At 41.8% G+C, this 14755-nt stretch overlaps 1 protein-coding gene across 1 annotated transcript in view; it reads right to left on the reverse strand.

The window, feature by feature from the left end:
* Positions 1–14755, reverse strand: part of EFTUD2 (elongation factor Tu GTP binding domain containing 2) — a 54950-nt gene that overhangs the window by 5942 nt on the left and 34253 nt on the right. The window contains exons 11-18 of the mRNA XM_001368189.5: positions 9157–9281; positions 6037–6100; positions 5302–5392; positions 3569–3704; positions 2678–2805; positions 2028–2221; positions 1107–1218; positions 534–674 (exon numbers count right to left, since the gene is read on the reverse strand). Of these exons, the coding sequence (XP_001368226.1) occupies positions 534–674; positions 1107–1218; positions 2028–2221; positions 2678–2805; positions 3569–3704; positions 5302–5392; positions 6037–6100; positions 9157–9281 (991 nt within the window). The remainder of the gene's footprint in view (positions 1–533; positions 675–1106; positions 1219–2027; positions 2222–2677; positions 2806–3568; positions 3705–5301; positions 5393–6036; positions 6101–9156; positions 9282–14755) is intronic.

Genomic DNA, 14755 nt, shown 5'->3' on the forward strand with positions numbered 1-14755 from the left:
AGTTCTTGTAGAGATCTCAATCTGGGGTTCAACAATGCCAGCAACCCCTGATATAATCAGGATTAAGAAGACCACAGAGGAGGAACCTAGTATTCTATTACTTTAGCATAGGTCAGTCCCAGCCTCTCTTAAAGGTGACACTTAAGCTGGGATTAATTCAAACTACCCATTGGGCAGTTTCAAAATTGATTAGGGTTTAATATCCACCAGACCATGTAGCTTTTGAAAAAAAATTTGCCACCCTCTAACTGTCACAAAAGGGAGCATGGCTAATTCAGCACAACACGGGAATCCACTTTCATATTAAAGGACAGTATCAGGCACTTTGGGGAGAGAGAAAGAAAAATGAGTTGGTCTGCATCCAGTAGTGATGCTGGTATAGGGTTGAAACCAGTGCTAGCTTGGGTCTAGCAGTGACTGGCAGAGATGCCATCTTAGGGCTGGATTTACTTCTGTCTCTTACAGCAGCTAATGAAGCAAACAGCACCAACCCAGCGGCTGTAGAGTATGAGTTGGTGGGGCCTGGAACACACCTTAGTGGTGAGGGATGGGTAGCTCTTGTTGACCTTTCGTAGACCATCCAACATCTTGGGTAGTTCTGAGGGGTTCACTGGTTCCACTGCGATCTTGATGACTGAAGTGGTATTGAACTTTAAAGGTCGGAAGATCTGAGCCTGAGAATTAAAATTCGGAGAAGTGAGGTCACCTGGCTTAAATGGCAGCTAGAGAAGGCTATGGCAGCTGACATAGGACAAAGGAAATAAGAGCCCCTGGGGAGCCAGAGTTGGGTGTTTTAGACAGAAGCTCAGATGCTTCCAAGTAGCCTAAAGATCTGCTTTCACCCCAAAGATTCTGGGGATCCAAAGAGCAGTCTATAGTTAAAAAGAGGGCTCCCTGAGCATACCCCAACCAACAAAAATGTCCTTGTGCAAGGAGAAAATCAATGAGGTGTGACCTTGGTCAAGCCAGTATCAGAGAGCAGAGGAAGGATAGGGGCTAGTTTCCTAGTCTTTGTGGCTCTGGTGCCCATTACTAACACTGACTGTTGCCCCCCAAGTACCATGTAATTGGACTACAATCTAGGCAGCTATTTCACAAAGCCATACCTCCTCATTGCCTCGGGGCTCAGTGATTGTGGCAGTCTTCACTATAGGCTGATCCACACCTTCAATCAAAACCCAGTTGCCTGCAGGAACTCGGTTCACTTCAATGTGGTACCTGGAACCCAACATAAGAATGATACAACTAGGGCACAGCGAGCAATAGTTTTTATAGATGCAATACAGAAAAAGGAACTATGTGTACCAATCATGTGAAAACTATTCTCCACTCCTGCAAGCTACTTAACTCAGCAATATTCCAGGGAATGTACATGAACTAGGAATAAGGAAATACAGGCTGGGAGGAAGACAGAAGATACCTCAATGAAAGGATGGGTCTCTTGTGGACGTTGAGCCTTCTCATTTCCCTAGCACAGTTACCAAACATGGGAAATGACAAATAGCTCAATTACCTTGGGGAGGTGTACAGCAGACATATCCCTGCCACATGACAGACAATGGTGCTGAGCTTAAAGGGTGATTTTAAGGTTACAGACCAGGCCAAGTTTGCCAAACACTAAGAGAAACAAGTCCACGAAATCATATGCATGGTTCATTCATCCCTGTGGGTCTTATGACTTAGAAAACCACATTAAATTATCTAAGTATCAGTATATATTTTTTATTTTGTTAAACATTTCCCAATTCCATTTTAATCTGGGTTGGGTCTCATTTGGGAGTGTTCTGAGTTTGACAACTCTAGTTTAGATTATAGAAAAAAATGGAAATCCTCCTATAGAGATGTTCAGCCAAAACTCAAAAGCTAAAACTATTAGGACCAATGAAGTGAAATCTACTATAATAGGAATCAAGATTTCTTATCCACATTCTTAGAGAACCAGACTGCCTCCATTTTCCTTCAAGGGAATGACCCCTCCTCATATCCTGAACAGCATTAGCACTGATGCTGGCGCCACCTGGTGGTACCTGGCAACAGAAATCCACAGCCGGCCCACAGTACAGATTTGGGAATCCTCTTCATCTTCCAAAGTATAGTTTTCTCCAAGCACCTTCACAGGCTGCCCAGCATGGATGGTACCACTCAGTACCCGCCCAAAAGCATGGAACTGCACCCCATCATCAGTACTGTACATTTTGGTGGTGTGGCACATCAGAGGCCCCTAGTAGAGACAGAGAATAGCCCTGTTTATACATGCCCTATAGGAGAAGGCAATGCTAACTTTCTAAGACTAAGATATGTGTTCCCTGGGCATTGTTCAAGAAAAACTCTGCTCTCTTTGAGGAGAAAGCAAAACTCAACACACTGCCCTTTCCATAGTCAAGAGAAAGGTTAAGAGTTGACTGTAAAAAAAAAAAGAGTTGACTGTAGATGATTTCCATCTCCATTTTTTTTGGAGGGAGAGGAGAAAAGAACCAGGTAACAAAAGAATGAAGTTCTTTCTGTTGAAAATATGAATTCTGAGATTCAAATGTCTATGTCTTCCTATGAAAACTCTGCTCTGGACAAAGAATGGCAGGAAAAAGAAGGTCAATATAGAGAACACAATCAGAAGGGAAAAGGCAGGGAACGGAGAGAGGGGGAGCAACAGTGTCAGCCAAACAACAGGTCTCCTTACATCAGGATCACAGTCGCTCATGGCCTCACCAAGGTCTGAGTCTACACCACCGGTATAAGTATGCTCAATCTTAGGCTTGGCGCCCACCTTTGGAGAAGGAATATGCTGCACACACATATCTACAAAGCCTGTGATGAGAAAGGAAGAGAATACCATGATCATTCCCTCTCCCTCAAGGAAAACCCATCCCTTCCAAGGGGGTGAGGTGGCCAGGACACAGGGCCATTTGGTGGCCTGGGTGGGGCAAGGTCATCATGGTGGTGGGTGGGATCCTGATGCTCATCTGGCAAAAAAAGAGTTCAACCAAAAACTCCAGGAAGCCTTCATGATTCATAATCTAGGTATTTATGCATATTACACACTAAACCAGACATCTCGTGTCTCCTTTCCTCACCTAAACTTTCAGAATTATCCCTGATCCAATGCCTCTTTCTGAAGTCATACTGAATTCTACTTTTGTTTTTAATATATTTTCCCCCAGTTTCTCTAGTAAACTGTTAGCAGTTTTCCATAAGAATGGGGAATCTTCTCAACTTTACTATGAATCCTAAGTGCTGGGCCAAAATGAGCATTTTGTCCTCCAGGGCACAAGTACTTGCTAACCAGCAATACCTGTCTGGGGAGATTCTGCAACAATCCGTCCAAAACCATTTGTACTAGGCTTTAAAGTCCTCTGAAGAGGGTCACATTTATTCTTGCTTTCCCCTGAGATGCAAGTTACCCTCCTCAGTGATTTCAAGCTTTAAGTCCTGATGCCATCTATCAAGGACAGAGGTAAGAAAAGCATTTGGCTGTTCCACCCTACCGCATGCTCTCAAAGACTATCTTTGAGCATTCCAGGGTGGGTAGGTGATCTCTAATATCTCTTGCCATACAGGACTATTATATTACCTGTGAACTCCCCAAAGAACTTTTTGCAGACCAGCCTAAGGAGAGGGCGTATGTTCAACTTCAGCTCCTCTTTGGTGAGGTGGATGCCCAGTTCATCCAGGGTCCTCGGGAGGCTGGTGTCCACATCTCCCACGACCTGCCATGACACAAAGTCACTAAGAACGTCGAAGTTGGCTCCAGGATGTGACCCCCAGAAAAATAAATGGGCAAGGAGCCTCAGGGGGCCATTGGTTTGGTATGTGTGTAGTGAGGCCAAGAGGAGGGTCCAAAGGACAACTGCAAGAGTCCCTGGGGCTGGAGTTGCCACCAAGGACAACAGTGAGAGGGCTGAGAGGAATTTGACTTTGGTTCCCACCCCCATATGGAAACACCAAAGTCGGAAAATTATGGCCTGCTTGGGTTAGAGGCCCCTGAAAGCTGGTCACTGGGAAAGAATTAGACCAAGCTCTCCCCAAAGCTGTTCTTCTCTCAAGGAGACAGAGGGCTCTCAGTGCTGCCACCTTGTGTTAAAAGCAGCATTTCACCCTGGCCAAGCAATCACCCACACCTCTTCCTCATACCAGTGTAACTGAGAGCATCAAAACCCTGTGAGGAACCAAAAAGGTCGTTTGGCAGTGATCAAAGCTAGTGCAGGGTTGGACACACATCACCATTCCTCTGGGTGAGGCTGAACCTAAATCATCCTCCATACTCTCAGGATCTCTAGAGAGGGTAAGACTATAAGTTTCTTTTATTAACCCTAGCTGCTCATTCAAAGTTCCCTTAAAAAACTGGCCCCAATTCAGCCTTATTTTGCATTTCTCTGACTGTGCCTCTTTTGCTCAGACCAAACTTTGCACTCTCAGTCACTGTACTCTGTATAGTTGGGATACCTTTCCCTGCCCTGCCACCGCCTATCCCTCTGCATCTCCATTTACTGACAGCCTACCCTATCTCTGGCAGTAAACAGTTTAAATATGGTACAATTGGCAACAGCTGGTAGGTGGGTGATCTGAGATACAGGTGTATGGAGAGCTTTTTGGAGGGGACAAGCCTCTCCCAGGAGTACACCAGAGCTGTTCCTGGCCCTGAGCAGTTCCTTGGATCTTTATTGTCTTCTTCTATCCCCAAGTGGGCAATCCTACTCAAGATTACTGAGCACCCTTTTTCAGAAAATGGAAGGCCAAAGGGAACTTGATGCTGCTTAAATAAAGCAACTGCCAGGATTTTATACTCAGGCATTGAGTATTTCAGTAACCAGGCTAGAGATTTTAAGCCTCAGGAGAGACATCATCCAGCTCCAATGCCACCTCTTCTAAGATGTTTTTCTTGATGCTTTCAGCTACAAGTGACTGTTTTTAGCTGGATCAGAAGCCGCTTGAACTCAGGAATTGTTTTCACAGGCTTTTCACATTTTTTTCATACACTATCCTAATACACATAGTCCACAGTCGATTAGTACTGGCTGAATCAAATTCTCACATCATCTTGAGAGGACTGTCTTCCCCTAATAGACTGTTCCATTGTACTCCACTCCATCTTCCCTTCCCATCCAATGGAACCCAGTACACATCAGTGCTCAACAGATCATTACTATCTAAATAAATGGTAACACATACACAGAGTGCATTTAGGGATGGAGAGAGTCATTCACCATGACTGTGCATCCTTGTCTCAGAAGAGCAGAGCAGAACAGGGCAGGGAAGGGATCTGAAGATTTGGGAAGACAGATTGACATATTCACCTCTACTCACCTGAGCTAAGATCTTATAAAGAGGCTCTAAGACAAACTCCACAAAACTTCGCTGAGAGCTGCTGGTTGGGGCTTTTTTCGTAAATTTCCGCCTAAAGGGTAAGAGAAAAGTTAGCTGGGTATGTCTCTAGAGGACAGTACAAATTATCCAGGGGCTAAGTCAGTCAAGGGATGAGAGAAGAAAGTAAAAACTGCCAGAGAAGGATACTTGCTCTGGGACCTCTTCACTCTAGAAGCTTAGTCAATCACTGAAACTTCAGACATTGGCAGTGCCCTCCTCCCCTGACTGGTTAGTTCCTTTCAGAACCTCCATTTATAGGAGGATGCCCAGCCTGGCTCAGCCTAGCCATGTTTTCATTCCTGATTCTCCACAATTTCTCTACCATGTCCCTGAGTGGGTACCCTCATTTCTGGCCTCCATCCCCCTCTGTTTTTCAGTGTCCTTTCATGTGTTGTCTTCTCCATTAAAATGTAAGTTTCTTGATATCTAGCACAATTCCTGGCACTTGGCACATGCTTAATAAATGTTTATTGACTTGAAAAGCAATAGTATCTACCAGTTAGATGCAATGAAGTCATAGTCATGTAAGAAGAAGAGGATCAGTTTATGCCACTGAAAGCTTCAGGTTTAGCCTTTATGAGCTCTCCTTCTCAATGGTCTCAATTTATTGGGAGGCAGTCTCACTTGGAAAACAGATTACTCCTTGGGGAAAGAGAAAGTCTTTATGCAACTTACGTTTTAGGATTGAAGTAAATGTCACCCCATAGCCTCTTGGCAAATTCTTGGTAATTGATATCACCTACAAGACAAGGCAAAAAAAATGATAATCCACCTTCTACCTGAAGTGCTAGTATGAATCCTTTAAATTATCACTATTGGCTCCTAAGTAAGAATATCAAGAACCTTCTTTTTCCAGGTTTAAAAGATGTGGCCAGGGAAGTTAGATGGCACAGTAGACAGAGTGCCAGGCCTGGAGTCAGGAGGACCTAGGCTCAAATCTGGTCTCAGACACTTCCTACCTGGGTGACCCTGGGCAAATCACTTAACTGTGATTGCCTAGCGCCCTTGCCCTTCTATCCTAAAGCTGTCAATAGGTCAGAAGGTAGAGTTAAAAAAAAATGTAGCACATGGAAAAACCGAGATAGAAAGAAGCAACTGATCCAAAGTGAATGAGTGAGGGTGCAGAATAAGACACACATTTTTGGACACAGTGAGAATGTATTTGATATGTATTTATCTTGACTATGCATATTTATTATAATTTTATATATTTATTTATATATTTAATTATTTTTTTTTGACCCTGTCCTAAGGGGACATAAGGAAAGAGCATGGAAAAAAAAAGGAAAAGAAAAGGCATCCCTTTAAAAGATGCAGAGAAGAGAACAGGAAGAAGGCCAAAAAAGCAGAAAAGCATGATAGCTTAGAAAGTTACAGGTTGAGTTTATTATATACTTAAAAACTGAAGCAAGCTGTGCATAATAGAAATCAGCAGTTTCATGTATAATCCTCTTCTTCTGTTTTATTATGCACACAAAAATGCCCATGTTATGTCGTATTTGTTAAGTTCAGAGCAAAAATAAGCATAACTAAGTCAACAAGGCCATGCTGAGGACAAAACTCAACTTTAAGTCTCCCTTGTACTCTCTAATACCAGAAGAAAAAGATGACTGATACTTCTTTTGATTTTCCTGTTTATCATTTTCTGCTAGCAGTGACACCCCAACATCCCCCTTGTTTCTCTGTGATCCATGGAGAAGCTCCAGGCTGCTACCAATTTTAACAACCCAAATGCCTGCAGCCCACCTGGTCCACCTCACTTCCCCCTGTCCTGACTGTATGCTAGATGGGCTGTAAGCTCTGATCTTGGTCAAGAAAGCCTGATCAACTCGGCTCTTCAGAGGTTGGATTCAGTCCTGATCCAGCTGAGTTTCCCACTGGGCCAAATGACAAGCTGAAATCCAGGGGTCCTGGGAGATTCTTTTATTACACTGGCATCTCTACAACTTCCTTTACATAGAAATCTTGATCTGGATATCCTTTTGCCATTTCAGACTTAATATGTCCAAAATCAAAATAATTCTTCTTCTTCTATCCCCTTACCTCCCAAACCAGCTCCATCTATTTCTATAAGGGCTTCGATCATTTCCAGAGCCACAAGATAAGATACCATGAAAGTCAGCCTTAATCTTCCTTCTCCTCCTCCCAACCCCTTTTAATTCTAGTCAACAAGTCCTGTTAATTCTTCCCTAAAATATTTCTTGGAGATGTCCTTTTCATCTAATATCACATATTCCCAAAGATACTACTCTAATTATTACATTTATTCTCTCACTCCTGACCTAGATTGCTTCCTGTTATACCTATATTTCTTTTCTTTTTTTCCCCTCTAAAACTCTTGCTTTCTGTCTTAGCATCCATACTAAGTATTAGTTCTAAGGCAGAAGTGCTTAAGTAAGGACTAGATAATTGAGGCTATGGTCATATAGTTGGGAAATGTCAAAGGCCAGATCTGAATCCAGGTCCTTCATACTCCAGGGCTAGCACTCTGTCCACTCTGTCACAGTACATCTTTATTTCTGATTCTCATAGGTGTTAATCCCTCCTAGTTTCATTTTGTATTTATTTTATATAGATCCTATATTTACTTATCTGTGAATATTTTGTGTTTCTCCAATAAATAGAATATAAGTTCTCATGTTTGTTTCTGTATCCCTAACTCAAAGAATAGTGGTTAGCTTAGTAGATATTTATTGGATATATATATATATATATATATATATATATATATATATATATATATATATATATATATATATATATATATATATATGGAGTCTTGGGGAAAGGGGGCTCAAGCTCAGAATACATCTTCTCATTTGAAATATCAATAGGAAGTCCTAGGTTCAAATCTAGTCTCAGAGACTTCCTAGCTGTATGACCTGAGCAAGTTGTAAGCCCCACTGCCTAGTCCTTATGCTTTTTGAATAATTTTTTTATTATTAATAATCCTTATCTTCCATCTTAAAATCAATACTGTGTATTGGTTCCAAGGCAGAAGAGCAGTAAGGGCTAGGCAATGGGGTTTAAGGGATTTACTTGCCCAGGGTCACACAAATAAAAAGTATCTGAAGCCAGCTTTGAACTCAGGACCTCCTATCTCTAGGCCTGGCTTTCAATCCACTGAGCCACGTAGCTTCTCCCCTTACTGCTTTTCTACCTTGGAACTGAGAATTAGTATTGATTCTAAGACAGACGATAAGAGTTTTTTTTTTTTTAAAGAACCAATATATAAAGACTGAGAATATTTAGGGACCAGGGAGGGTTAGATATGAAAACTTAAGGACTCTCAATTTGGAGAGCTGGGGCAGGAGTTCTGAGGTAAAGAAGCCAAGAAGCTCATATAATAGTTCAACTGAACATCCACAGAAAGAGGACTATACATACTCAATGCAAATCCAATATAGAGGTCTTTGAAACCAGCCCTCTCAGGACCCTTGGCAGTCTGAACTGAACTACTAGAAAGGCCAATGATAACAGATGCTCTATATCTTAACTAATGTGCCCCAAAGTACTTTGTTGGCTTAAGGCATTCCTGGTTTCAGGGTATGTACTATATTAAGAGAGTTTTCATCCTAAAGATTTATTCCTCTCTTTTCCCCATCTTTTTTTTTCTATCACTTATACTTCTTTAATATTCAGAATTCACTTGATCCCAAAAAGTGGCTTGGGGAAGGAAAAGGATACTCAAGATGAGGACAGAAGTCAGAAAAAAGCTCCCACAGAGGACTCTGGTGGAATGCCAAGATCTGACCCATTCAGGATGAGAGACTGTTGAAGTAAAAGAAAGCTTACCAAAAGTGTCGGCATAGATCTTGGCAAAGGAGCCCAGTGTGAAGCAGATGCTGTATTGGGAGCTGGAAAAACAGACGTTGCCCAGAAGCGGGGAGAGGATCAGGTTCTCATCAGTGGAATACATGCTGAAACAGAGACGGTCACAAATAGAATGACAACCAGTACAGATGCTTGGACAACAGGCTAGTACTGACACATGGCATGTGTCTGTGGGTGGGATAGTGTCACCACACAATCCAGTCGCCTAAATGGGCTTACATAATAGGCTCAGCATAGCCAACAGCCTGGCCCAAGAGAATGATATGATAGAACAGTTTCCTAACTCATTAACAAGCTGTCTTCCCAGAGTTGGTAATGTTATACATAATATTGGAAAAAGTTAACTGTCCTGGATTAACAAAGGGCAAACTAGAGGCCGAAGATTTAACAACAGAGAACACATATCAACTGTGCCAAGATATGAAAGAATTTCAGAGAAATGGCAATTATACTAACACACTTGGAATGGTCCCTCATGCAGACACCTGTCTTGCCCAGGTCACACTCTGAGGCCACATTTGAATCCAGGTCCTCAACTCCAAGCCTGGCTCTTTGGCCACTGTGCTGAGATTCTTTATTTTCTACTTTTTTTTACACTCACAAACTGAAACACAGTCTGAGTTTAGGCCTATGAATCAGGCTCTCTTAACTCTGTCCTGTTATAGGATCACAGATTTAGTGTTGGAAGGAATCTTGGGGTTGGTTGGGACAGAGCTAGTCCAATGCCCTCATTTTAAAGATGAGGATATTGAGGGGCAGTGAGATTTATATATTTGCCTAATATTGTGTAAATAAATAGCAGGACTAAGATTTGAATCTGTCTCTAAAACCCAGCATTTCTCCCATGGTACCATAAAAGTTAATTAAGACCATTTTGTTGCTTAGTCTCCTCTTCAGTCAAAACAAAAACTTGTCTCCCATTCTGCTTTGCCCACTGAACTACCTGAGCAAAGGACATCTTTATCTGTGGTCCCTTACCAAGTGAATCAGATACTAAGACCTAACTATGAATACTTTTTGCATCCCCTTGCCTTTACCCTCATACTCTCATTACCATCCTCTACCTGAAGATTCACTCTCATAAGCCTTTACACTTGCTCTCTCTCTGCACAAAGAACCCATCCTTCACAATACTGTCAGACAAACCTCTCTACAATTTACATCTCTGCTCAAAATCCACCAAAAGTCTCCTCTTTTATACTAAACTAACTTTAAATTCTTTATTAGTCTGGCATTCAACACCCTCTGATCTGGTGCCATCCTATTTTCCCATTCTTACCTCATAATGATGTTTATAAGTTTTACATTTTAAATCCATTATATTGTGAAAATAGAATTACTCTCCTTTTGTTTTTTAATGGAATCAATCAGCAACTTTAACTTGATCAATCAATTCTAAAACTTGAAGTTTCTTTTGATAAAAGTTCATACCCTCAGAGGTAAGAGGCGGACCCCACAGGCACTGCCCCCTGAGCAGTGCCAGAAACTATGATTGGTTCCTGAGATGCGAGTGGGAGAGCTGATGAGTGGAGAAAACTGCGTATAAGTGGAACCCATTGAGTCCTCACTCTCTTTGGCGGCACATTCTCTTGGGCGTGACTCTTTGGCAGCTCAGTCTTGGTGTCACGCTTGGTTGGAGACACTCTTGTGAGCTGGTGAGATTCACATTCATGCTCTGGAGGCACCTGGATTAGAACTTGGACACTGACTTGGGTCGGTGAGATTCTTGCTGAAGAGACTACTTCGACTCCTGGCTGGAGATCTGAGGGAGCCTTTGTGGATGATGAGCTGGATCCCATTAGATCTGCACTTAGGGTATTTAGCTAGGTAATATTTTCTACCTCCTTCTTACGTTTCCCTCTTTTTTTTTTAATATTTCCATTAAACCAAATTGTTAAAAGCTACTAACAGCCCCATAAATTAATATTTAATTATTGTAAACAGCAACCACAATCTTTTTTAACTATTACAATATCAACTGGGCAGTCACAGCAATAAAGCAATCCTTCTATTCCTACCTAACTGCCTCTTCCACTGACCATTCTCACAATATCTCTTTCCCCTACCTTTTCAGCCAAGAATATTATCTTACACTTCACAAAACATCATGATGATTAGTAGAAAGTTCTTTCTTCTCCCCTTCTCCTCACTGCACATTCCACTTATGATATCCCCCATTATGTCCTCCTTCACTGCTGTCTCTGATAAAGAGGTGATCCTTCTTGCCAAGGCCAAGCCTTCTCCATGGTCATCCCTTAGCTAACAGAAAGCCCTATCATCTCTATTCTAACTTTTTAAAAAATTCTTACTTTCCATCTTAGAATCAAGAATTGGTTCCAAGGCAGAAGAGTGACAAGGGCTTGACAATGGGGTTAAGTGACTTGCCCAAGGTTACACAGCTAGGAAGTATCTGAGGGCACATATGAACCCAGGATTTTCTCTAGACTTGGTGCTCTGTCCATTGAGTCACCTGGCTACCTCTAGAATGCTTTCTTAGAATCCCTGGCCTTCCTTTAAGACTTAGCTCAAGTGCCATTTTCTGGAGACATTTCTGGGTTCCCTCAGCTGCTTGACTAGCCTTCCCCATTTAAGGCTACCTTCCATCTACTTTGTGTATGTCTTATAAATCTGCAGATAATGTGCATAGGTGTACACACACATACACACCATCACTGAAATTTAATTCCTTGAGGGAATGGACTTTTCTCTGTATCCCTAGAAATTAGCACAGGGCCTAGCACATAGTAAATAACCACATATGATCCTTATAGCATTCCTATGAGGCAAGTTCTCCAGACATCATTATCCCCTTCTTGCAGATGAAGAGGGGGCTAATAGACAAAGTGACTAGGTACACACTGTTGTAGCCAATCCCCCTCCACCTAATCTTGTGGATTCCCTTGTGAGTAATGACCTTATCCCTGAAAAGCCCAGACTTCATAAGCATTGGGAACTCTTTACAGGTAATTCTCATGTATTATGAAAGATGGTTGTGGGTGTATAAAATCCCATTAGACCTTAAGCTCCATGAGAACATGGATGAAGGCTTCTTAAACTTCTCATCTCCCCACGAATGGGGTGTCAAACCCAGTATCACTTACTCAATGTTTGCTGAATGAATTCAAAGTTCCTGCAGAGGAAGTTTCCTGAGGGAGCGTTTAATACCCAGACTGTGGTACACCTAAGACCTGCTACTTTTTCTTTCCTCCTCTCCTATTGAGCTTTCACAGATACCAGAGTAACTTCCCTAAAGCACAAGTCTGACCATGTTGTTACTTGGCTCAAGAATTGTGAGCAGTACCCTACGGCCTCTAGGATAACATACAAATTTAGCCCAGCACTTAAAGCCCTACACTATCTGGCCCAGCTTGTCTTTGCCTTCTTCTCCCCTTCTCACATGCTTTATTACAGCTATGGGCTGTCTTCTGGGTCTCCACCCAGACCATCCATCCCTTGTACAGGAATCAGGAGTCACTTCTTTACATCCAGAGCTCAGTACACATATCATCTCTTACTGGACTCCTCTCCTGGTGCCTTTTGGTGTGGGTGCCTAACTTCTCCTCAAATAACTATGTGGGCACTAATCGGTTAATATCTCCCTAAAGTCCCCCAAGAGATTATTGGCTCCTCAGAAGAAGGGTCTACTTATATGGTTTGTCTTTGTAATTCCAGAGCTTGGTCCTGAGTAAGTGCTTAAATAATAAATAAATGCTTGTCAGTGAATAGGCAATTTTCAGATAAAGAAATCAAAACTATCAATAAGCACATGAAAGTGTTCTAAATCTCTTATAATTAGAGAAATGAAAATCAAAACAACTCTGAGGTACCACCTCACACTGAGCAGACTGGCTAACATGACAGCAAAGGAAAGTAATGAATGTTGGAGGGGATGTGGCAAAGTCAGGACATTAATGCATTGCTGCTGGTGGAGTTGTGAATTGATCCAACCATTCTGGAAGACAATTTGGAACTATGCCCAAAGGGCGCTAAAAGATTGCCTGCCTTTTGATCCAGCCATAGTGCTGCTGGGTTTATACCCCAAAGAGATAATAAGGAAAAAGACATGTACAAGAATATTTATAGCTGCACTCTTTGTGGTGGCAAAAAATTGGAAAACAAGGGAGTGTCCATTGAGTGGAGAATGGCTAAACAAATTGTGGTAAATGTTGGTGATGGAATACTATTGTCCTAAAAGGAATAAAGAACTGGAGGGATTTGATGTGAACTGGAACAACATCCAGGAATTGATGTAGAGCAAAAGGAGCAGAACCAAGAGAACCTTATACACAGAGACAGATACACCGCGACACAATTGATTATAATGGACTTCTCTATTAGCAGCAATGCAGTGCTCCAGGACAATTCTGAGGGACTTATGGGAAGATTCTATCCACATACAGAGAAAGAACTGTGGGAGCAGAAACACAGAAGAAAAATAACTGCTTGATCACATGGTTCAATGGAGATATGACTGGGGATATAGACTCTAAACGATCACCCTAGTGCAAATATCAATAATATGGAAATAGGTCTTGATCAACATATCTTGTAAAACCCAGTGGAATTGCTTGTTGGCTATGGGAGGGAGTTTAGGGGGAGGGGAAGAACATGAATCATGTAACCATGGAAAAATTTTCTTAGTTCATGAATAAAATAAAAGTTAAAAAAAAATCATATTTCCCTGTCCCTCAGTTCTCCAAAAGGTATATAAGTTCCCTGAATTTTATGGTGCTCTGGAGCTGTTATCTAGTGTGGTGGCACTCCCAGGGATATGGCAGCCAGAGTAGCCAGAGCCTTAGTCTCTGTGTGGGTTTTGAGAACGTGACTCTGTGTGGAGGCCTAAGGATTGTACTGCACTCCTCTTCTGATTAAAGACATAGTTTTTCTGACCATAAAAATAATAAACGCTTGTCAGATTGGAAAAGTCAACACCTACAAGGTAGGATAAGCAAAGAGGGACAAACTATGTTATAAAGCAATAAAAACTACAAAAGAATTGCAATAAACTTTCTTGGGAGTATGAGAAGCCAAAAGATTCCTGAAAGTGGTTTTGTATGCTGTCCATTCAGTCACTGCTTTCAGTTCCCTACAGTACCCTTTAAAGGACAAAGCATTTTTACACACAGGATAGGTCTAGATGACTGTTTTATGGAATCTTAGGACTAGAAGAGATCTCTAAAGATTCTCCAGTTCATTTCTCTGCTTTCACACTAGGTTGCCCCTAATCCACTGAGTGTGGTGGGTGGTGGTAGTGATGATAATGTTAGTAGTAATAGAATCAGCAATAGGTGGTTTGCAATTGAGTCTTCAATTGAGTCTCACAACAACAATGCTGTGAGTTAGGTGCTATTATTTTGCCCATTTTACAGACTAGAAAACAGCTCAGAAAAGTTAAATGACCTATCCAGGACCACACATCTTTTAAGTGTCAAAGGCATATTCCAAACCCAGTTTTTCCTATGTGCCATGCTGACTCTCTATATGATGCAATATATCACAGATTTTCCAGTGCTTCGTTGGGAAATTCTTTGAGCTTGTCTGGTTGGAAGCTAGGTCTGTT

The sequence above is a fragment of the Monodelphis domestica genome, chromosome 2 (assembly GCF_027887165.1).
Source record: "Monodelphis domestica isolate mMonDom1 chromosome 2, mMonDom1.pri, whole genome shotgun sequence".
Classification (NCBI taxonomy): Eukaryota; Metazoa; Chordata; class Mammalia; order Didelphimorphia; family Didelphidae; genus Monodelphis; species Monodelphis domestica.